Source organism: Neomonachus schauinslandi, chromosome 4 (genome assembly GCF_002201575.2).
Source record: "Neomonachus schauinslandi chromosome 4, ASM220157v2, whole genome shotgun sequence".
Lineage (NCBI taxonomy): Eukaryota > Metazoa > Chordata > Mammalia > Carnivora > Phocidae > Neomonachus > Neomonachus schauinslandi.
This window is the reverse complement of record NC_058406.1, coordinates 93,196,181-93,219,212: the sequence shown is the minus strand read 5'-3', so window position 1 is coordinate 93,219,212 and position 23,032 is coordinate 93,196,181. Positions and strand designations below refer to the sequence as shown.

Below are 23,032 nucleotides of genomic sequence, written 5' to 3'. Positions count from 1 at the left end.
TCTCATAGGGGTTTCTCTGCAGGGTGGATTCTCCTTGCCTTGGTGTAGATAAATTACTTGTCTCAGCTAGAGGTCCCAGGACTTTTACCAGGCCTTGAGTAGGCATTTGGCCTGGGATAGGACGGGTTTTTAGCACTCTCATTCCCTCTTCTCACTTTCCTAGCCCAGGAGTTGACAGCATTTAAAAAAAGAAAGAGTGAAACCTCAAAGGAAATTCTAATACATACTTTAGAAGCCCAAAGCCTTAACAGTTTCCGCTCACGGCTTCTCAGGACTACTTGTACTCTTTGCGCTTAGCATCACTTTAAAAGAACTAGATAAAATTAAAACAAATAGTTAAAGTGTTAATCTGAAGAAGAAAAAAAGGAATAGAAAGTGCTAGGAGCCAGAGTAGATTAAATGCAGACTACTTAGTATAGTGATCATTTTCTGGCAGTGGAAACGTGGCCAAAATGACAGGGGATTCGTTGATGTGGTGAAGGAAGGTGTAGGCTGTTCCTGTTGTAAATTCTGCTCGTCTATATTCTCCTTGAATATTTTGTATCCATTTCTGTTCTGAAGGGGCTGGGACTCTGGCCCTTCCAGCCTGAGGTAGTCTCAGTCTTTGAGGAGAACACACAGGGTGTGAAGTGAGAAACCCCGGACTTGAGTTCTGTCTGCGCCACTCCGTATCACATGACCTCAGACAGATCCCTGAGCCTTTCTGAACAGCACCTGTGCAGTGAGAATGTCTTCCTCCTCACAGGGTCGGTGTGAAAATTAGGTATATGTTACAGCATTTTGTCCTTGAAAATGCTTCTCATGAACATCACAGTTATTCTCTGGGAACCCCACCCAGACAGTTGTCATTAGGACAGCTGTGGATTACCTGGTCTTCCCTTTTTCTTCACTCAGTTTAGCCTTTCTGTTTGGTCAGGCCTGCGTACAGGGGCTGGTGGGGGTGAAGTAAAGTCACCAGATTTCAGCTCCTTTTGGTCAAAGAAAGAGAACGTCTACGTCTAGCTGCTCCACCTATAGCCTCATAGGCAAGAACGGAAGTGAGCACACAGTAGTTCAGAGTTAAGGGATCAGGGGCAGAATGCTTCCCTTGCTTTCTCAACTCCAGGATGACTAAAATGTCTTCAATAAATGAGGAAGAGCCCCAAAGATGCTCAGGGATAACTTAAGCCATGAATGGAAAGTGGAAAAATGTACTTAAAAACTCTCCCTCTCTTCTATCCCTTTGACCTTCGGGGTCAGGGACAGGCATATTATTGACACTCCACTGGCTATTGCCTGAAACCTGCCAGTCACCCAAAGAGATTAACAGCTTCTAGGAAAGCTCAGTTTAGTGCAGCAGCTGTGACATATTTACCCTAGAAAAGTCACTGCTTGCTCCTCTCCAGGACCTCTCTCTTATGGACATTATCTCTGGAACCCAAAGCTATCCTGTTTTCTAACCAAATAAAAGTTAAAAACAACAGGTCTTGGGCTGCAGGCTTGGTAATTCTACTTCGTGCAGTCCTAGGAGGCTGCCCCATCATCCTTAGCACACAGGGCACAGATTGGACTATCCCCAGCGTGAACCAGCCATGGGAAGTCCCACAGTCTTAGCCATTCTGCTTGGGTGGCAATTGTCTCCTGTTGATCTCTCCTCTCCATGCCTTTTCTGCATCCTTTCCCTGCCACTTCCCAGGGGAATACCAGTCCCCAAACTGCACAGCTGCTCGAGTATTGATAATGGAACTTTTTAACATTCCTTGGTGATGGCTGAATCCCTGAAGCTGGTATGACTTTTGAAGGATTTGATTGAAATCCAGTTGCTTGTTTTATTGTCAGGGAGAGGGAGGCGGACTAGAACTCTGCTGCAGCCTGGGAGAAGCTATGTGTATGTCCACAGAAGCGCAGCTCATGTGTGTGCATTTCCTCCCCGTTGTGCGCAGGCTCACAGGAGGAGCAAAGAGTGGAAAGGAAGCATCTCTTTCTTGTTTTCCAATATTGCTTCAAAGGTGCCCAACCCCCGTAGTAGCAGGCAGTTCCCAAGTGGAGGGTGGGGGCAGAGGCCTCCACCAAGGCCATCAATAACCAGGTGTGAGCTACAGGTCTCCGGGTAATGTGAAGCTCTCCCGTATTTCATTTCTGCACCCAGGGGGCGGCTCTGCAGGATTGCTTACGGAGAGCTCTGTGTCTGGCACCTCTCTCCACAAGGCCCAGGCGCCCAGGGTCCCACGGACCTGCCCAGGAATGCATCACATTATTCTCTGGTGCTGTAATTTGGCTGCAAGAGCTAGGCTGACGGCCTCCCAGGGATGAGAAACATACTCTCCCTGGCGGCCTCCCTTGGGCTTCTGCCCTATGACCACTGAGGGCGTTTAAAAACCTCAGAAAGGGTGAGGAAAAAAGAAAAATCCTGATTATCTCTCTTATATTAAGCCATGTAGAAACCAACGTCCTGAGTGGGTCTGAGAATTTGGCAAAAGACTTAGTGGTTGGTGTTCTTGCTAAGGGAGGTGAGAAAAAGGAGAAGAAATTACTCTCTGCAATAGGGAGGAAGAGAAACGAGGTTGTAAGTGGTCACGAGTCAGACCTACAAGACTTTTTGCAAACAGACGTTCAGGGCCAGGCAGTGTTTAATTTTTTAAAATAATCCGAAGTCCCTGATTTCATTTTTCCAGCATCATTCTAAGAAAGCGTATGGGTTAGCGCTATTATTCAAGGCTAGCAATCACAGAAGTTGGCTCTTACGTGCAGGACTAGGTTCAGGCTGGCGTTCTTACTTGTACATGAGGGAAACTGGCCACAGGCTCTGCAGCCAAGGTATTTCAGCCACGTGCCTTCTCTAAAAGAGGCTAAGACCTTTAAAGGATAGAGATCATGTCTTTGAAGCTAACTTTGTATCCAAATGGCACTTTCTGCAAGGCATTCTACTAAATATTGAAAGTTAGAAGAGATGAGGACCGACACGAAGGAGTGTCAGAGAGGAGAGGGGCGAAGGGACTGCTGCCAGAGGGACAGACCTCTACTGACCAGAGGATGGGTGGGAGGGGGTGGTTAGAGGCAGTGAGTGGGTGGCAGCAGAACTAAATGGAGCCCTGACTGCACCAAATGCAGTTCTCCTTCTGCTGCTTGTTCCACATAAATTTGTTTGTTTATTGCGGAATGGATGCCTGTTGTCCAAAGCCAATTGGAATGCAGAGGCAAGAAATAAGAGGAAAAAGTAATTGTTTGGCCATCATTCCTTCTTGGGACCACATAGCCTCAATAGTGGGGCTCACATGGACCTCTTTTCTCTCACTGTCCACACCACTGTTCATACATGTCACTCTCTGGCCAGCTTGCTCTTAACTACTTACAGCAACGAACTACAGTTTGGAGCCCAGGAGAGGCACAGAGCAGTATGAGATGCCAGAAGAGGCTCAGTTCCTTCCACAGGGTAAGAACTGAAAAGGAATATAGGTGACAGAGCACAGGCAGAGTGAACTTGGGTTGAAGTCCCAGGAAGGCCTAGCTATCCTTTATGCGGGAACCTGGGCGTTCTTGTGCGTAGGGGCAGACTGGGACCCGAGGCTCTACTCAAAGACAGTACCCTTATGTCAATTCCTGCAGTTCTAGTCTTGAGTCAGACTGACTATGACCCTCTTACCTTTCCACTACTCCAAGGCTTTCTTCCTCCTAATCCCAGCTCAAGATGTCAGAAGTTCTTCTCTTCCCCTCCCATTTCCCCCTCCCTAATCCCACCATTGGCTCATCAGTTATCCACTCTGCAAGGAAGACATTCCCCTGGCCTGACTCACTCAGTCCCATTTCTCCACAGGAATCCCCTCACCGCAGACCACAAGGGCCCTGACTAGCTCATGTTTTGTGTTAATGGATGTGAAACCGGAGCAAACCCCTCACCAAAAGAAAAACCACCCTAAACTCTCCCACACAGGTCTCAGTAGGTTACACAAATATTAGTCCTATCATCCAAATAAATCTGCCCCCATGGCCCAGAGCTCTGGCTCCCCCATCCTTCTGCTGCCTGTGCAGAGTGAAGCTGCACCACAAACACGTGAGGACCCCAAGGGTTGTTGGAGAGGAACTTGGAAAGGAGGGGGGGGGGTGCCTATACTCAGAATTCCTTGTGTAGGCCCCTTAATCTACAGCCTGCTGTCAATACAGTTCTAAATGGAAGGTTCTAAGAGACATCATGATGGGCTAGGCCAGTTAGGGACTTTGGTAAGAGCGTCCGATGGCTGGAATGGGGGTCATAATTAAAACTCAATATCTGAGATAGGTTTGTAACCTCGCTTTACAGAGGAGACGATAAAGGCTCAGAGAATGTGGGTATCTTGCTCAAAATATCAAAAACAGTAAATGGCACAGCTGTGATTTCAACCCAGGTCTGTCATGACTGAGAATTTCTATGCCACTTTGGTCTTTTACAGTATCACCAGGCAAGAGATAGCCATTGTCTGAGTCACATAAAAACAGGACAGGATGGTTTTGGGGACTCCCATGTCCTAGCCTCTAGCTTACTAAGTCTACCATCCCTGGAGACTCCTCTACTGCAAGCTTAGTTAGGCAGCGGGTAGTAGCATAGAAGGATCTCTCCCCTATTTAAGCCAAAGATGGAGTGAACAGTAATAATCACCAGGACTTGGAGAGTCACTAAAAAAAAAAAACTTGTTGAATAAATGGGGTAAGGCTGCTTTCTGAGCTGTTTACCATTTTGGCCCCAAGCCCCAGCTCTCCTTCCCTCTGTAGCCACTGGCTTCCATTCCCAGCTTTGAAGACCAGGATCCTCTCCTAAAAACTGCCCAAGCCAGAGATCCCTGCCTAGTATACCTGCCTAGTATATACACTGATGCCTCATGCGGGGCCCTTGAGATCAGACCTGCTACCCTCTCCCACCCCCCATGAGTCCCATACCTTTTACTGAGTATTTCCCAAACCTGGCTGACCTCTAGAATAATGCATAGGAACTTAAAAAAAAAAAAAAAATCAAATCCCAAGGCCTAGGCAGGCTTACTCAATGATCTGTTAGGCATAAGAACCACTACATGCCACTCGGTTTGAATAGGCAGCAGGTGAATAAGAGGCGAGTGAGTAACATGCTGTCTGATATAGGTTGAAAAGAGGCAGGAGATTGGACGAGAATGTATGTTTGTGTAGTCATATAATTTTTTTCCCCTACAAAATACAGCAGTTTATAAACCTATGAGCATGTGAATGGAACCTTGTCCACTATGGCTAACTCTTATCTAGCAATCCCAGACTCTTGATAATGGAAGAAGGTTGTAGCCTAAGAGTTTCTTTTGGGGTACCAGGCAGTCTGCTCAAACTGACCCAGGGAAGAGATGTGGTTTCATCTCTGTCCCATCTCCCCTCAGTCAGGTAGGAACACAAAGAAGCTCTCCCCAGGTACCCTTCCTCTTGCACACACAAGAAGTGTCAGGAAGCCGGTGCAAAGGAAAGGAAAGATGAGCCTTGACCATGTGCTTTAGTGCAACTTCTATCACTCTGAAGACCCCTCCCTCTTCCACTCTCCCTTCTAACCTCCCAAGGTGGCAGTCAGGGAGCCATTCAATTTCTTAGATCCCCTGTCAACTCCTTCCCAGGGCTAAAGAACCAGTCAGGACACGAGAGTCCTTCTGGATTACTCTCCAAGTCCTTAAATAGAAACTGTAGCAGCCCAGAGTTGAGGGTAGAGGAAGGTGTGCATGCAAAGATCTTGTGCTTTTGAGTCAGGAGGTTTGAAGTAGAGGGATGAGTGAGGTATTTCTATGTTCAGGTCTGGTCCAGCCACTCTGCCTTCTTGGGGGCCTTGCAAGTGTGGACGTCCACAGTGTTTCTGCACTCCTTGCATCGCACAGCACAGCACCAGTGGAATTTGCACTCACACTGGGTGACACGGGTGACTCGAGTTGTGTCATACCCTCGGCCACAGCACATGATTTCGCAACCATCCGTCCCTTTAGATGTCTTGCTGCAGACACGGCCCGCAGTGCCAAGGGAACCTGGGTTGGGGAAGAGAGAGAGTGAGAACCAAGCTACCTCTTCCTTCAGCTGCTCTGGGTTCCCTTACCCACATCCTCACGAGGAAACCATAAAGAATCCCTTTTCCTGAAAATATGCCCAACTAGCCAAAATGACCATCTCCTTGCTTCCCTCTGCACCAGGCTGGCTGGCTTCCCACCATCAAGGCTCCCCAAAGACCATTGACTTCACCTGCAACAACCGCCCCCCCCCCGCCAACCCCGCCAATACACAGCTCCGTATCTCTTTCAAGACCTGGCCTTAAAATGCTCCCAACTGTTAAAGCTGGGTAAGGGCTCTCCGTGTTTGAAGTTATCCATACTAAAAAGTTAAAAAAACAAAAAAACAACTTAGCCTATAATTTATCTTTTCCAAGAAGTCTTGCCACAACTCTGATCCAGCTACCATTTGTTAGTATTTTGGTCCTTAGTTGATATTTTATTAAGCTGTACCATATAGGGAAGTAGTATAGTATGGCCATTAAAAGCACAGGCCTTATTGTCAGATTGTCCAAGTTTAAATTCCAGCTCCGCCACATCCTAGCTATGTGATTTCTCAAGGTAGTTAATCTCTCTGGACTTCAGTCTTCTCCTATGAAAATAGGCATAATAATAGCATCTAACTCAGTGGATTGTTACACTATGTCTATAATCTCTGTTCAACTGAGGAGGCAAACTGATTAGCATGACTGCCCAGAAGCATATCCCTATGGAATTCCTACAGAATATCCCTTGCCCCTTATAGTAGGAACTCTTGAAGGGTAAGGATGATGTTATCCCCCTGCACAGAGAATGCTCAGGACTTCATTCTGACCGATTTTAGCAAAAGAGATCCTGACAACGGATCATAAAATCATGGAGTTTTGGATGGGATGGACCCTAGAAAGTACCTACCCTAGTCTTTCCCCAGAGATGGGACATTAACTGACCTGGGGGCTGAAACAGACTGACTGATACTGTCACAGCAGGCTGCACATTCTACTGCCATATGCAAAGAAAATGCTAGAACTTAGGACTTCTATATTTGTTTTTTATCTCATAAACTTAAAATCTCTACTTTGTGTGTTTTATAATGTACATATTAATACAGTGGAATATATCTGTCTGTTATAAGTAAATATCCACATTTTGGAGGTACATACTCCCAAGAATTTTTTAATGATAGGAATATACAACCCAAAATGTTAGGAGGCCACTCCTCCAGCCTGTGACCTAACTAGTCCTACTCTCTCCTTCTCCTAACTCCAAGGACTGGGGCTTAAGTCCTCCTCTTGTGCACCCAAAGCCTCTTCTATAGACTGGAGCTGAGCTGTCCAGTGTAATAGCCACTAGCCACATGTGATCATCTAGATTTAAATTAACTAAAATTAAATACAATTTAAAACTTAGTTTCTCAGTCACACTAGCTACATTTCAGATACTCAATAATCCCATGTGGTTAAGTGGCTACCGTATTGGATAGCACAGATGTAGAACATCTCTATCATCACAGGAAGTTCCAACTGGACAGGACTGCTTTGGAGGGAATTTCTGGCTCCTTACTCCCTTGTAGGATGACTTATACCCTTTGAATTCCAGGCCCCACTTTGGGTTTTATGAGACTTAATTTTATGCCTCCGAGGAAAACCAACGCATACAGGACCCATCTACCTTCCTACTCCAAAGATCCTACCCCAAAGGTGCATTTTAGGTATGGCAGCCTAGGCTTACACCTTGGATGTTATGGAGTTATTTCAAGACATTCAGAGAGTAGACCTCTGAATTGCATCACGTAGAAAGAAAACATACCTAGTGGCAGGACGTCACTGGGAGAATTGGAAGGGCTCTTTCCACCCTTTTTCTCCTAGCACCATCCAAAGGACACAAACTACTTTCTGTGTTACTTGGGTGAAGCCCCACCCTCTTTCTGTGCCCAGTTTTGCTTTGAGCCACTCGACTCTCCAGGAATGACCGTGATGGGTGAAAACAAACAGAACTGAAGACAGCTGAGGTCTCTGGCTCTATCTCACCCAAGGCCTGAGTGCCAAGTCTACAGAGAAGAGCCTGGGAGCGCATGACAGACCAGGGGAAGAGCTGTTCTTTTGCACAGGAGGTTGTTCCTAGTCTAACCTGTCTGAACCTGAAATATGAGCCAAGATGGTGACTTCTACTCTGTGGGGGCAATAGCATATCAAGCTCCAGGATCCCCAAGAATTCCACCATAAATATCTGGAACAGATTGAAAAACAATTTGCTGCTTTCTGCTAGTGGTTAGCCCTGCTGGGATCTCCTCTTTCCTTGCTTTCCCAGTTCCATTTTTGAATCTTCAATGGCAGCACACTGGATACTGGATTCAAGGCCACTCATGGTCTGATCCAAACCCATCTATCTACTTCTAGTACCCCCATCCCAAACCTTCACTCAGTCAGATTAATCTGAGTTCTCGGTTCCGAGAACGAACGTGTACTTTCCCACCTGCCACTCTGCTTCTCTGCCTGTTCTTCTCTCTAGGCTGTCCAGGTAACCCCTACACTTCAAGAAAGAGCTTAAGTTCCACATTTTCAAATAAGCTTTTCTGGATTTCTCCAGTCATCTGTCTTTTGCAGTTGCATTTGTCTCCCTGTTACATCTCATTTCTTTAGCTAGGCTGTAAAGAGCCAGAGACTTAGGACTCCATCACATGCTTCTTCTGTTCAACCCACCCATTGCTTGCTATGGAAAATGGGTGACTCATTTAAACATTCCCTGCATTGTACCTACTGTACCCCAGATGCTGGGGATAGAAAGGTGTGACAGATGACCTCTCCCCTGCTTGGGCAGCCCTGGGACTGGTGGACTGAGGCATTCACCACCAATCTCATTATCAGGTGTTCATGTCGGGAGGAGACCGACTCCTCCTACAGTACCGCTTCCCTAACTCCTGAGGCCGACCACACCGTGATTAACCAGGGCTGCCTGCACCAAGAGCTGGGGGCTCCGTGTCCCTACCTGCTTTCCTTACTCACCTGCAGCCTTGTCCAAGACACAGTAGTCTGGGGAGTTGTCAAAGTAGACAAGGTCAGTCCGGGTGGCACGGCGATAGCCTTGGCGGGCTGCTGTGAAGTTGGCGCCATCCTGGGTTGCTGTCACCTGCACGGCGCCATCATAGCGCCGCCGCAGGTAATCACCCGTGCGGCGGAAGTCTGAGAGTGCACGCCAGCAGGTGCGCAGAGTACAGGAGCCGCTCACGCCATGGCACTTACACTCGAGCTTCAGAAACCGCCGCACGGCCTGGGTGGTGGGGAAGCAGGTGAGGGAGAGGCAGCCAGTCAGGGCACTTTTTAGTCCTCCCCGGGGGCTAAAAGCAGGAGTGCTCCAACATCTGCCGGACCTGGCCTAGGCTGGACAGAAGGGCCATCGGCTGTTCTCTCCCCCTATCAGATCCCACCCATTCTTCCTGACCAAAGTCAAGAATCTTCCATGAATCCTTCCTGGAACTTCTTCCCCTCTTTTCTCTACCTTTCCCTTCTTTCCACCTATGTGAAGACACATTATGCACCTGGTTGAATCTAGGCATTCCCAAGCTCCCTTGCATTTACTGCTCCAATGCCATGGGGGTTGGGGTCTTTGGAAGTGATCCAGAAGCCTTTAGTGCTTCCACCTTTGCGTTCAGTCCATGATCACACACCCTGGTCACCCCCAGCAGACATGAACGTACGTGCATAGACAGGAGTACTGACCGTGCGACCACAGCGGTTGTTATGTAAGTTCATGAGGGCCCGGGCATCCTTAAGCCTCTTTTCCTTGGCATCCACAAAGGCCTTGGCAAAGCGAACACCATAGTGGATGTTGTCACTGCAGCCACCCCAGTCAAAATCCCCACGTTGGTCATGGTGTCGGCCACGGGTGTAGGGGTCACAGCTGCACACACTCAGTTCACCCTGGCTACAGGCGCGGGTGATAGCATGGACCACCCCCGCTGACGAGATGGCATATACAAATGCTGCCTCCCGGCTGCCTGCAGAGAGAAAGGGAGAAGTAGGGTTCAGCAGAGAGGCCCACATCTGTCCCCTTGTTCAGCCCACGCAACCCCCAACTCTGCAACCTCCTCTCTTCTTGTCTTTCCCAGAGCAACTCCTATACCCCCTTTATTCAAGGCACCCTTCCCTTCCAAGAGCATTCCCCAGAGTATCTGACCTCTTCGCCTTGGCCCTCACCACTCTCTATCCACTTCTTTGTACATCTGACTTCTTGGGCTGACCTGTACTCTTGCCTTCTTCCAAACTCCCTGGGTCCATCCATTGAAAAGTTTCACAGTGAGTCATCCTCTCCCACAGAGGGGATGGCTCAGCTAAGCCTGCCTCAGTCCACATTCCAGGCCTTTTCAGGCCTACTCTGCTGGACAGTTCCCTTACAATAGAGACCCCAGCCCAGGGGTCAGCCTGTTTGGGGAGACCTGCTACTTTCCCCGGCCTGCTTCCTTCCCATCCTGCTCTTGGCGATTGATAACTCATCACCCCTGTCCCCCAGACACCGCCAGATTCCCATCTCGTTCCCTTTCTCCTAGTTTATTGTCTAGCTCGGCTTAGCTTTTTTGCTGAGCTGGGGCCAAGCCGCCAACTCTCCAAATATTTACATATCACCTTTCTGTTTATCCCTTGCCGCCATTACTGGAGTGGTGGGAGGGTTGGGGTGAGGGTTGGGGTGAGGGTAGTGATGGTGGCAGTAAGAACAGAGCAGCCATTCCCAGTCCTCAGCCCTACACCCAGGCTGGGCTTGGGGACGGGGCGGGGGGGGAAAGGGAAGAAGGGAGAAGGAGGTGCCAGGGAACGCTGTACCTTTGTGCCATCATCCCAGAACACTGGAATTTAGAGGGGTCCCTGCCTACATCTCTCAGTAACTGAGGGTCGGTTCCCAGCCATCTCCTGGGCTCTGCCCTCAACCGTCTCTCTGATGATGAGGCAGTGTGGAGGAGAGGGGAGGAGGATCACGCCTATCCCCCACCCCCCACCCCGGGCACAGAAGGGGAAGCAGGTGGGGCAGGGTGGAAGAGGCCCCTACTTCGGAGCATGACGCGGCCAAAGACAGTGTGGTCCCGGTCCAGCGTGGTGCAGTTCCAGCGGTGGTGGCGGAACTGGTGCTGACACTCCCGGATCCATTCTCGGGCGCCCTCGCCCACCGAGCGCATGATGTCTGGGTACCGCTGGCACAGCTGCCGCTGCCGGCTCACCAGGCCAGGGATATTGTCACAGATCACTCGCGCCCCCAGGGCCCCGATGTACCTGCAAGGTGGAGATGGCCCTGTCAGAGCAGCCTGGTCCTTTTCCTGCCTCGGGAGGGGGATCGGGAGGGGAGAGGTTTGGCATTCACAGCTTGAAGAGGTTCCTTCCCCTCCTCCAACCCACATTCCCGGAGGCCAACGGGTGCAGCTTTCCCCACAAGCTCTGGAGAAATGGTTACGCAGTTGCAGAGAGTCATTGAGTGGTCTCTCACCATCATCCGCTCCCCAGCCAGAGGCCAAAGTGACACACACTTGCAGAACACGGGCCAGGCATGTGTCACATACATAGACGCCGTGGGCATGTCACACAAACCCATTGCCTGTTTATTTAATAAACATTAAGAGCCTCAGAGAAAAATAAACTAACAAAACAAGAGTCTGAGACAACACTCTTACACCCACATGTGAGAGGCACGTCCTACATGGCTGGTCCATGAAGACATGGTTTGGGGGAGAAGGATGGAGACAGGGAGGGGCCAGTGGGAAGAGACATCGTGGGCAACTGGGAGGAATGCTTACAGCTCTAGTCAGATCCGTGTAACTAAAACTCCTCACCCCCAATCCTGAGGTCTGGGGAGGAACACTCCCCCCACAGATTTCCTCCCTGTACCCTTATTTCTAGGTCCCACGGCCTTTCTTAACTAATGAGTCTTTGAAAATCATCCTCCCCAACCTATAAGGGATGATGTCCTGGGTGAACCTGCCTGGGCAGAGGGCTGTTAGCAGTGGGAAGCCAAAGCCAAGATAAAGCAACAGAGGTGACCCTCCCCATATTCCAGTCCCCAGTCCACCTAATTCAAGCAATTGGAAGGAGGTCAGTTGGGGTGGGCTACTAAAAGTTAGCTGGGTTGCTAGAGTCACTCCCAAATTTCTCAAGGCAATATTTTCTCTTCACTCAAACGCTCTTAGCCCTGGACTCCACCGCAAGCCTTGGGAAGAATGTTTCAGAGAAGACAGGACTGCATCATGACCTTTTCTCCCCACAAGGCCACCAAATGCGATCTGACCCATTCATCCACTTCTCACTCCCTCGCTGTCTCTCCCAACATCTAGCACCTTCCTTGGCTTGCTGGGGATTCTCTGTTCTCCTAACACATCAAAGGGATACCTTTGTTCCCTTCTCTGAACAGGTGGGGGTCAAGGAGGGCAGTTGCTGCTACAGGCTGAAAAGATTTGGTTTGGTCTGTGAATGAGCGAGCCTGTGGTTTGGGAAAGATCCCAAAAATGAGCCTAGAAGTGGGTGAGGAGAACAGAAGGCAGCCAGTGGGGTGAGGGGAAAAGCTGGACCGCCTGGGCTCTATGTCCCCCTCCCCGCCCCCCCCGCCCACATTTGCGAACCCGGCCCTCACCCACAAACTAGGTCACCGCTGGTGACACCAACTCAAACAAACACAAGGAGGGCTGATGCTTGCCTCTTCTGGAGCTGAGCAGGGCTGATGGGGCCCATCTGTCCCTGGGGAACAGGGAGAGGGCTGGCCCACCACTGACAAATCCCATGGAATCAGCGTCCCCAGCAGCACTGTCCATCAGGGCAATAGCTTCCAGGAACAAACAAAATAAACACCCCGGGCTGGGCTAGGCCGGAAAAGGCCGCCTGACGCACAGCCTGGAGTTACACCCACTGCCGCGGTGCTTTGTTTGGAGAATCAAGACCGTTGGAATTGGAGCTCGTCCCTGTCTCACCACCGTTCTGCTTCCCCAGTTCAACCCAAGTACTGCTCTAAGCAATGGGTGTTTGTTTTTTTTACTGGGGCTTGGAAAGAGGGGGGTTGGATGGGAATGGGAGACCAGTAATCCAGCCCTCATGAGACAGTCTGCAGTGGGGCAGGCCAAACTCTGGCAAAAAGTCCTTCCTGTGGTCTGACTTAAATCCATTCTGCTGCAGCCCACATTGGTCCTTCTTGTTACATCCTCACTGAGCGTGGGAACATCTGTTCAGTATCTAAGACAGGAAGATAATTACGTTTCTCCACAACCACCCATACCCTCTAAGTAGCTGCACTAAGTACCCCACTAAGATTCTGCAGAGCAGGGCGCTTGCCTGCAGGCCAGTGGTCAGGCCCTTGTAGTTGGTGTGGGGGCCTCCAATAAAACTGAGCCTGAGCCCCCTCTCAATTCAACACATGCCTGCAGAATGCCTACCGTGTGCCAAGCATGGAGCTCAGCTGTTAGGGCACAAAGATGTTTAAGGCACCCCCCAGCTCATTGGCTGGTAAGGGGGTGAAATGCCCCGACTCCAGCTCTGTTTTCCCTTTCAGAAGTTTTCACTTCCTTCCCGGCTTCCTGCCCCAGAATGCTCCCTACACCTGCTTTTGACCAATTCACATCCCTTCCTTTGACAGAGTGACTCATACCCTACTCTAGTCCCTTGCTTCTCAAAGTGTGGCCCCGATAAAGAACAGCAGTATCGGCATCATCTGGGGATCTGTTAGAAATGCAGAGCCTTGGGCCCCACCCCCAGCCTACTGAATCAGAATCTGCATTTTTACCAACATCCCCAGGTGATTCAGACACCCTGTTCCACAAAGGTAGGGATTTTTGTCTGTTTTCTTCACTTTGCTATCCCCAGAACCTAGAACTGTGTCTGGCACATAGTAGATACTTAATAACTGTTCGTTGAATAAACACCTAACTGCTCTGATTTACCGCCAACTCTCTTTTCCCCCTAGCCGGCCATAAACTTCATTTCAATTACAGCCTCACTCCTGTTGACATTGCCAGCCTATTTGCAGATGTTTTATATTTGTGTCTTTTTAATGAGGCCAGGGATCCTCTTTTCATTTCCCCTCTTACAGTCCCTAGTGTACACAATTCAGCCCAGCCCACACAGGGCTTTGAATGCAGGGATAAAACTATTACCCTCCCTGGATCTCTTTATACCACATTTATATGGTGCTTTACAGTTGATAAAACGTTTTCCTTAACAAAAATCGTACGAGACAGAGATCTCCATTTTACAGATGAAGAAACGGAGGTTCAGGGAGTGTGATAACACCCAGCTCTGTCCATCAGGGCTAGTCAGAGGAGAACCAGGTGAACCAAGGACATCTGATTCCAAAGTCCAAGTTCATTTTTATCCCAAGAGCAAGAGAGACAATACAGTGCTTAACCAGGAATAGAGCAATCTAGCTCCAAAACTGGTGTGCACTTGGGCAAGTCTCTTACCACTCCCCTCCTAGCCCTCATTGTCTTCATGCGTGAAATGGGGATAATAATAGTATCTACCTCCCTGGATTACTCTGGGGATTGAAGAAGATGATGCTCATAAGGTACTTAGCTCTAGTGTCCAGAGCTTAGTAAAGGCTCATGAAATGGCATTCGTCGTTGGTAACAATAATGCTAGTATTATGATACCACTCTGTTCCTCTCCCTTCGTGAATCCACGAACACTGTCCTGCTCTTGGGATTCCCTACATCCAGCTCCCTGCAGAATGCAAAATAGAACAGGGAAGCACATGCGAGGAGCCCCCTATTTCTTGTTCTGTTTATCACAGAATAAGAAGAGACCATCTGTTTCCTCCTCCAGTGAGAGGTGGGGAGAGGGAAGGAGTGACTGGAGAGTAAGGGAAGGGCCGTGGGGAAGATCAGACTGTTAGCTGGCGATAGTGATGACCTTCTGCTCCGGATTGGAACATGGACACACACAGAGTCAACAGGCATCTCTTCCAGGGTTTGGACAGAATATCAATCTTGCTGGGGTTTTTTCCTAAAGGAAAGAGAGATAATCACCTTGGGGGCCTGACCTGTCTTTAGAAAGCAGCTTTCCACTTTATCTCAGAAGTGATGACCACTGAGGCAGTCATCTGGGGCCTACAGCTGTGACAGGTGTGACTCAAGGAGATTGAAAGGACCTCTGCACTCACTCCCCGTCCTGGATCTGTTGCTGCCTTCCTCGCTTTCACTGGGACTGCTGAATCCCTCTGTATCACTGGCTTGCGCCCTCTCTAGCTCTTCTACCCAGAGTTTTTCCAAAATATTTAATGTGAACCACGTGGGGTGAGAGTAGAAGGGAGAAAGGAAAGGAGAGGGAGTAGCCAAGTAGCATTTGGGGACCGGGAAGCACGCTAGTTGGATCTTTAGGAAGCACTACCAGGATGCTGAAATTAGCAAAGTGTCGCTTCCTCACCTAAACACCAAGTGGTCCCCAAACTACCTCCCAAACTGGTAAGAAGCAATCAAGAGTCCCTAAGGGCAAACTGCCATCTGGGATGGATAAAGATGGGCAGTGGTCACTTCATCCTCTCTCCATCAGGCCACTGAACACACAAATCCCCAGCCAAACTGAGGCCCTGATGGTAAAGGGTGGCTCTGTTGAAAGGCTTTTCTCCTTGTCGTCCCCTCTTCTCTTTCCCTTCCTAAAAGAATGTTTCAAGCCAGATGTAAGATACGGGCCTACCTTCTCCCCCATCCAGAACCCCCTCCCTTGCCTTCCCCAACACTGCAGAGATTAAAAAGATCCAAAAGAGAGATTTTCCTGAAACAGGAAAATGGGGGGGGGGGATGGAGAGCAACGCATCTTGAAATGATAGGAATCTGCAGCCCAAGCTTGCTGGCCCCTCAGCCAGCCCACCCCTCACCCTTCTAGCCAAGATTCCAAGTCTAGAGGAGAAAAGCCACAGGGTGCAAGGGGAGGAGAGACCCCTCTTTGTGGTGGGGAGGGGCAGCGTAAGGAAAGGAAGGGGGCACTGCATAGATAGGGAGGGGCAAGAGCCCAGTCTGAGGCCAGTTTGATTGGGGGGGGGGTCAGTGAAGAGGAAAGATGAGAAGACTGTCTTTTCTCAGTCCAACTCCTCCTCCCCAACCCCCCCCCCCAGAGAAGGTGGGGGAAGAGGGAGAGCAGCTCTTTCTCCTGAGAGAAAAAGATGAATGCCATCCAGGGCTGGGGGGGTGGGGGGGCGGCAGGAGGATTCGGAAAAGAACAGACATCCAGTGGGTGTTTTAATGCCTTTTGCCTCATCTGCCCTCTTGTGAAGTGTCTGGAGTCTCAGGCCTGCGAGAAATCCGAGGGGAGCGTCTCTTAATACTGTGGGACTCCAGAAGCCTCTAGTTCTTGGAGGGGAGAGAGATGGAAGAGATAGGGTGGTCATCTAGGGGAAGAAAAAGGAAGAAGAGAGGGATATCAAGGTTCAAAGTAACCTCCTCAAAGCTGCCACTGAAGACAAACGCCCTAATTATGCAAACCCAAGTGTTTTGTTTGTTTTAATTGTGGGAGTTAATGGAGTATTTTTGCATTGATTCCATTTCTGAGCCTTGCGCTGCGTGCTGCAGCCTCCCCGAAGTCTTACTGCGTTCCCGGGTGGGGTGGACGAGCGAGAGGCCCGTGCGCCCTTGCTAGCTGCGCTTTTCTCCACTTCTCAGGGGGGCGACCGTAGGCGATCAGAGGGTCCTTTGGACGACCACCCAAGGCCCCCCGGATGGGCGACTGGTTCCTTGAATCCACCCTGCGAGAAACCTGGAAAGTAGCTTTTGCTCCTAAGAGGACTGTGCTGAACTGGAGCGGGCCCAGCACACGAGAGTCTGGGAAGCCTCGACCTCGAAGCATTGCTCCGAATGCCCAGGGCCCACCTCGCTGGGCGAGCTGCACACCTATCCACCCACCTCCCCCCACACACTCCGCGACTTCGGTGACAGTCCTGCTCGAATCGTCTAATTCCGTCGAAGCGAAAGCCTGGTCTGAGCAGCCCGTGCCAGGAGCTGCGTATTGCCTCTGGGCGCCTCCGGCCGGACTCTGCCCAGCGCCTCACCCTCCCCACCCCGAGAGCCGCGCTCACCACCAGGATGTGTCTACGCGGGCCGGCAGCGTCAGCAGCAGCAGCAGCAGCGGGCAGGCAAGACCGAGGCGGGCCGAAGCCCGAGAGCCGTCGGGGGCCGCGGGTCCTGGCGCGAGCGCGGGGACAGGGGCGCGGGTGCGCCGAGGGGGGAGCTGCGCGGCTTCCTCCGCACTACCCGGCTTCAGCATAGCTCCCCGATGACTCCCGCCGCGCGGCCCGGAGGGGCGTGGACGGGGCACCGGCTCGGGGTACTCAGGCTGCTCCCACCTCACCCCCCTGGGGAGCCATAGGGCTCGCCGCTGGCCGGGGACCCAGGGGCACCTGGAGTCCAGGAGCCGGGTCGTAGGGTCCCGGAGAGGGGCGCAAGGAACGGGGTCCGGAAGCCGACGGGGGCGCGCCAAGCTCGGGGTCCGGGACGCGCTGCCCCGGCGCTGGGCGCGGTGTCAGGGGGTCGGCGGCGCGGAGTGGGGCTGCGGGCAGAGTGTGCGGACAGCCCCTCGGCCGCGGGCTCTCATTGGACGGCGCGGGGCGGGGCCGAAGCCGGGGACACGCGCGGCCCTCTGGGCGGCTCCGCCCGCGTCAGCCCCGGGCGCTCCGCAGCGCCCGAGGTGTGGCGGCCGCCTCCGCCCCTCGGCGCTCCGCGCACCACCGCGCCGCGCCCCCACCTGCTCCCGCGGGACGCGACGGGGCGCGGGGGCACCCTTCGGAGCCCGCAGCGCCCAGTCCCGGCCGACGCCGCGCCACCGGGTCCTAGCGTCCTTCATGTGGCAACCCCAACTTCCGTGGGTGATGGCCTGGAGCGCAGAATGGAGGGGGGGGGTTGCAGGCACTTCCCCTGTCCTCTAACCTCCAGTGACACTGGAGCTGAGCCACGGAGGATGCACTCATTTCCTCGGTCTTTTCTCGGTTCTTGCGCTTCTGTGAAATGGGTAGAACCTCTGCCACCGGGAGTTGCGGGAGGATCTTAACTCCCTTTCAGCGCTGCCAAACTGGGGCGCCTTAGACAGCCGGCTTCAGGTAGGGGCTTCTCTCATCTAGGGCTTGCTGCTCCTCGTTCCTCCCACCCGCCTGCCTGGCCCCGATGCTTCCCTCTGGCCTGGGGACCGGGAGTAGAAGGCGGAAGCGGAGGGGGCACACCTGCGGACCGGACAGGGACTCCCCGCCCTTTACCGCCCGGCCTCAGCAGGACTAAGTCTCTCCCGGCTCCCCCGGTGCCTCGGTCCCCCACCCCCTCGGGCGGGGCTGCAAGTATGAAAGAATCAGAAACAGCTGGGCGGCTTTCCCGAACTAGAGGCCAGGGTGGGGGTCCTGCTGAGAGAGTGGAAGCCCCGGAGCCATTTCTCCCCTTCGCCTTTCCATCCTTCCTCCTCCCCACCGCCCCCTCACCCCCTCCGCCACCCAGCCCCTGCACACCTAACCGGGGCGTGGTAAATCAGGAAGAGGTGGGGAGGTGCCTACTGCTGAAAGTGACACCCCTCTTCCCTCCCCGCACTCACCAGGGAGGCACGTAGAACCTCTGGGGTCAGAGTGGCCCTCACTGAGATGCAAAAAGTTTTTTAAAACCCTGGCCTTACAACTTGGAGAGTTTGCCCGGGGAATGGCCCTGACCTCTTCTCCAGCCTCAGTTTCTCCTGCCTAGCCCCTCATTCCCAGGTGTCTTTCGTGCCTCTCCCCGTGATTTATCTAAACTATAAAGCCTTGGTGTAAACAATGCGCTGGAAACTGCCCACCCTCCTCAACACCAAACTCCCTGTCAGTTCTTGGTTGGGGGCAGGCGGTGGTTCGAAGGGGGATGTTAGAGACGCCAGAGTGTGAGTGGACAGGGTGCAGCTGGCTTCAGAGACGCTGCAGACATCCAGGGGCAGATGTGGGGGAGAAGGGCTCAGAAGGACCTTTAACCCGCCCCCCCCCCCCCACCTCTCACTCCTTTAACCTCACTTTCTGTGGCAGGGGGCAGAGTGTATTCATTAATTAAACAAATACTTATTTACTGCCTACCACGTTCCAGACTGTGCTAGGCACCAAGGACACATCAGTGAACAAAGCAAAACAAAATAATTTCTACCCTCATGGAGTTTACCTTCTATTGAGGGAAGATGGACAATACACAGTAAACATCCTAAGTAACATATAGTATGTCAGAAAGGGTAAGTACAGTGGGGAAAATAGAGTTGTAACTAGGATGATCAAGGTAGGCTCATTAAGGCGACATTCAGGCCAGGGAATAAGCCAGGCAGATTCTTGGTGAAGAGCATCCCCAGCGAAGGGAACAGCCAACACAGAGACCCCACGGTGGGTGTGGGCTGGTCTGCAAAAGCTAGCCAGTAGCCAGCCAGCTGGAGCCAAGGAGCTGGGAAGGAGAGGAGTTCAGTGAGGTAGCCAGGGTGGTCCACGTCCTGCAGGGTGGGGGATAGGGGTGGGAAGTAGGGGCTGGACTGGAGTTGCATAGGAGTGGGAGAGGGTTGAATACAAAGACCAAGCAGGGCCAGCATGCAGCCACACACATCCCTCCCTGCCAACCAGCTGACCCTTCCCTCCCCTTCTTTCCTTTCTCTCAGTCTGGGAGGCTCCAGTTGGCCCTCGTGTCAGACTCTCTGCTGAGCGTCCCTGAGAGGGGCAGGTGAGAGAGGAGTGGGCCCAGGCTTATTCCTGGCCCGGACCCTTTCCTTGAACCACTGTTTCACCTCCCCCCAGCCCAGCCCCACCCTGATGCTGGGCAGCGGTCTACAAGGTCTGCAAGCTCTGGCAGCCTCTCCCAGACTCCCCTGTGTGTTTAGGCCTGGGTGGGACTCTGGCCCTGGGTTTATTTCTACATATGGGCCCGAGGTTGTGGGGTGGGCTGGAGATGATCACATCCGCCCTAACCGTGTGTGGACTCACCCACATGGGCCCCAAACTCACTTCTGAGGCCCCTTCTTTGGCTTCAGCTGTCCTCACAGTCAAGTGGGACCGTGTCTTGGCACAACAGAGATGCTCAACTATTAAAGCATGTTGCTGAGTGAAGGGGGCCCCCAGAAACATCAGCAGCTCCAGGAGCAAGGGCAGTGGGTGAGGGGACAAGATTCTCCCCAGTGCTTATAGGCTACCTCTGCTCTAGAGTGGACAACCCGAGATGGGGCTCTGCTCCTTCCTCTTCTTCTTCCCCTCCCCTCTGGGCCCCCAGTTCCCCAGGAGGAACCCCAGGCTGCAGGAGCCAGCTGACTGCAAGAACTGCACTCAACCACTTAACTAGAGAACAAATACGGAGCCAGAGAAGAGGTTTTCTGGGATCTGCCACTTTGGACTTCAGATCTCAAAATAAACTTCCAGTCTCAAGGTCCTAGACGCTACTGGAGAGCTCAGCTCCTCACGCGAGGGCCTGTTGTGGGGCTTCCAGCCAGAGGGTCAAGGCCAGAGACTAGGCTAGGGCCTGAACTGCCCCTCCCTCCCTCCCACCCCCTACCCCCACTGCACCCTAATGGTGGGGCGGCGGCGGGGGGGGGCGGTCACTGATTTGGGAGTCAAGTTCTGGTCTGGAGGGCCCTGCATGGAGTCAGGTTGGCACTTACTGAGCACCTGCTGTATGCCCCGCACTGGCCAGAGCATCCTAAATGACACAGAAGGAGGGAAAGGGCCTTACTCCCCAGGTGTTTTCAGGCAAATACAATCAAGTCCCCTGAGTGGCAGCACACTAGACTCTGCTGCTCAGGGCTGTATACCGCAGAGTGAGTGCACAGCGTCAGCAGAGACGTGAGGAAGAATTTTAGCCCCTCAGCCCCTCACCCCAGAGGCCACTAGATTCCCTGGGGCCTCCAGCAGGGCACCTTCGCCCCAGCCAGCAGAGCCAAGTCTCCCTTCTTCCTCAAGGTGGCACCATAGCCCCCCGCCTTCTCAAAAGTGGCTGCCCAAAGAAGGGTCCCCCCTCACCCTGGGTATCTAACCTCATACTCTGCTCCCCCATGGGGACTACTTTCACTCTCTTCTCAGCTGTGTGGGGCTGAATGATTTTGAGTTTTTACTGGCCCTTAGATGGGAGTGGAGATGAGCTAAGGGGAGCTCGGGTGGTGTGGGTAAACAGCTCTTACTCTTCCCGGGTTGAGCCCCTGAGGAGGCCACCCGCCCCCTTCCCTGGGCCTCTTTGGTGATGACCTTCTCTCTTTCCTGGTGGGTGGGAGGTGGTGTGGATGGTAATGAGCAGAGAGAAAGGCCGAGAAGGGGCTGGGGGGAGGTTTGGATGGGAGTCAAGGAATTCCTGAGCCTGCTGCTTGCACAAGGGGCCCTGAGACGCCTTTCCTGAGGTTTCTTTGCAGAGGGAGGCAAGTCTTATTTGAAATAGGGCCAGGTTCACACAGGCCCCTCGTGCCCCCACCCCATCTCTCCCTCCCCAGCCACCCCATGCAGGTGCCTAGGGAAGACGAGAGAGCTTGGGAAGAACCCAGGGGCTTTTAAGGGGGGTGGAGTGGGGAATCTACACTTTGTACACAGCCTGACTGGCCTCTCCTTGGTATTTATGAGCTCCCAGGCGAGGCATGGAACGTGTCTCAAAGAGGCCAGGCCAAGAGGGCTTTGGAGGGAAGAAGGATCCAGCCCAAACCAGGGAAGGGGGCTTGGTGGGGCAGAGCAGTGTGACAGGGACCCTCTTCCTCCCAGCCAGTAGCCAAATAGGAGAGTAGATTCTTCCCCCAAGGGGCCTGGGAGGAAGGAAAACAGGGAGCTAAGGGAGAAAGGAACGAAGAGAGGAGGCTTGGGGAGGCTTGGGGAGGCGGAATCATGGGGGCGGGGCAAGGGGGTCTGGAGCCTTTTAGCACTTTGGCTGTAATCAGACTGGAGCCAGGCGGTAGGCGGGCTCACAGCCATCCTGGGCGGGTGGCCCAGGTTCTGTGTGAGGCCAGTGGGTGTGCTGCTGGGATTCTGGGTGGTCACTGACCAGCCTAACCCCAAGGGAGAGAGGTTCCCACTTTGCCCCCAGCCACCCTCTCCCAATCTGCCTGTATCAAATAGTCTAAACATTGAACTCTCTTTCTCTCCCTGCCACCTGCTCTGGGCCCTAGAACGTTCTGGAAGCGAGATTTGCTTCCAGTGGTCACAAATCTGCAGAGCCCATACGATCTGCCTCCCTCCCCTTCTGCCTCCCTCATTTCACTCTGCCTCTTGCTCTCCCCATGTCCTCTCTCTGTCTCTCTAGGTCTGTCTCGACTGGCTCACATTACAGTCATGCTGTGTCCATTCCTACCTTTCTATGTTTGTCTCTCAGTCTGTCTTCCTTTTCTCTCTGTGTGTCTGTGTCTGCCGGCCTTTTGTCCTGTCTGAACCTCTCTCCACCTTTCCCTCTCTTCATGAATCTATATGACTGTCTTTCGTCATTCTTTCACTCTCCATGTCTTTTCTGACTCTCTCTGTGTATGGGTCTGTGTTCCCTCTCTATTTTTCTCCCCTGTGTCTCTGTTTCTCTTTGTCTCTGTTCCTTTCTCCTGCTCTCGGTCCCACACTTGCCCGGCAGGCCCTGCGACACAGTGCAGGATGTGTGCACTGGACTGAAAGAAATCAGAAAACCGAGTTTTCCCCTCCACTCAGCCATGCACAATTTCCATGCCTCTGAAGGTCACTTTTACACTCCTGGCCTCAGTTTCCTCACTGGCGAAACAAGGAGGGTGGACGTCTAGTTCCCTCTGTGGGGGCCAATTTCTGTCTTTATCTCTCTCGTTTCTTGTAGCACAGCCCACCCGATTCTCCAGGGCCTCTGCTTTTCTGCTCCCTAAGATTTGACCCCGGAGCCAGGACTCCACATCCTTCGGACCCCAGTGGGAAGGAGTCTTTGATACTGTCAGCCAGCAGGCCCCAAAAGGAGGACTCCTCACTCCTTCACCTCCTTAAACATCAGAGTAGACAAGGTCCCTTTCTGGGGCCATGTCTGGCATACAAACCAGATTAGCTCATCTCTCTAATCCTCTTTGTGCTGGGGCCTCTGCCAGGCAGGGACACCCACAGCGCCGAGCGAGGGTGTGTGTGTGTGTGTGTGTGTGTGTGTGTGTGTGTGTGTGTGTGTG

At 52.4% G+C, this 23,032-nt stretch overlaps 2 protein-coding genes across 2 annotated transcripts in view; both read right to left on the bottom strand.

Moving 5' to 3' along the window:
- Positions 1–23,032, bottom strand: part of CAPZA1 (capping actin protein of muscle Z-line subunit alpha 1) — a 220,456-nt gene that overhangs the window by 122,675 nt on the left and 74,749 nt on the right. The gene's annotated exons all lie outside the window — the stretch shown is intronic.
- On the bottom strand, positions 5,749–17,194 carry WNT2B (Wnt family member 2B). Its single transcript, XM_021690075.2, has 5 exons — positions 17,007–17,194; positions 11,016–11,236; positions 9,695–9,972; positions 8,981–9,245; positions 5,749–5,978 (listed from the first exon to the last, which is right to left on the bottom strand). Exons 1-5 carry the CDS (start codon positions 17,192–17,194, stop codon positions 5,749–5,751), a joined length of 1,182 nt encoding a protein of 393 aa, XP_021545750.1.

Excerpts from the sequence above, each read along its gene's own strand:
- WNT2B (XM_021690075.2), bottom strand. The coding sequence starts at position 17,194 with ATGCTGAAGCCGGGTAGTGCGGAGGAAGCCGCGCAGCTCCCCCCTCGG. Across the intron at positions 11,237-17,006 it reads CGCGTAGACACATCCTGGTG|GTACATCGGGGCCCTGGGGG; the intron begins GTGAGCGCGGCT and ends TCCACCTTGCAG. Across the intron at positions 9,973-11,015 it reads TGGCCGCGTCATGCTCCGAA|GCAGCCGGGAGGCAGCATTT; the intron begins GTAGGGGCCTCT and ends TTCTCTCTGCAG.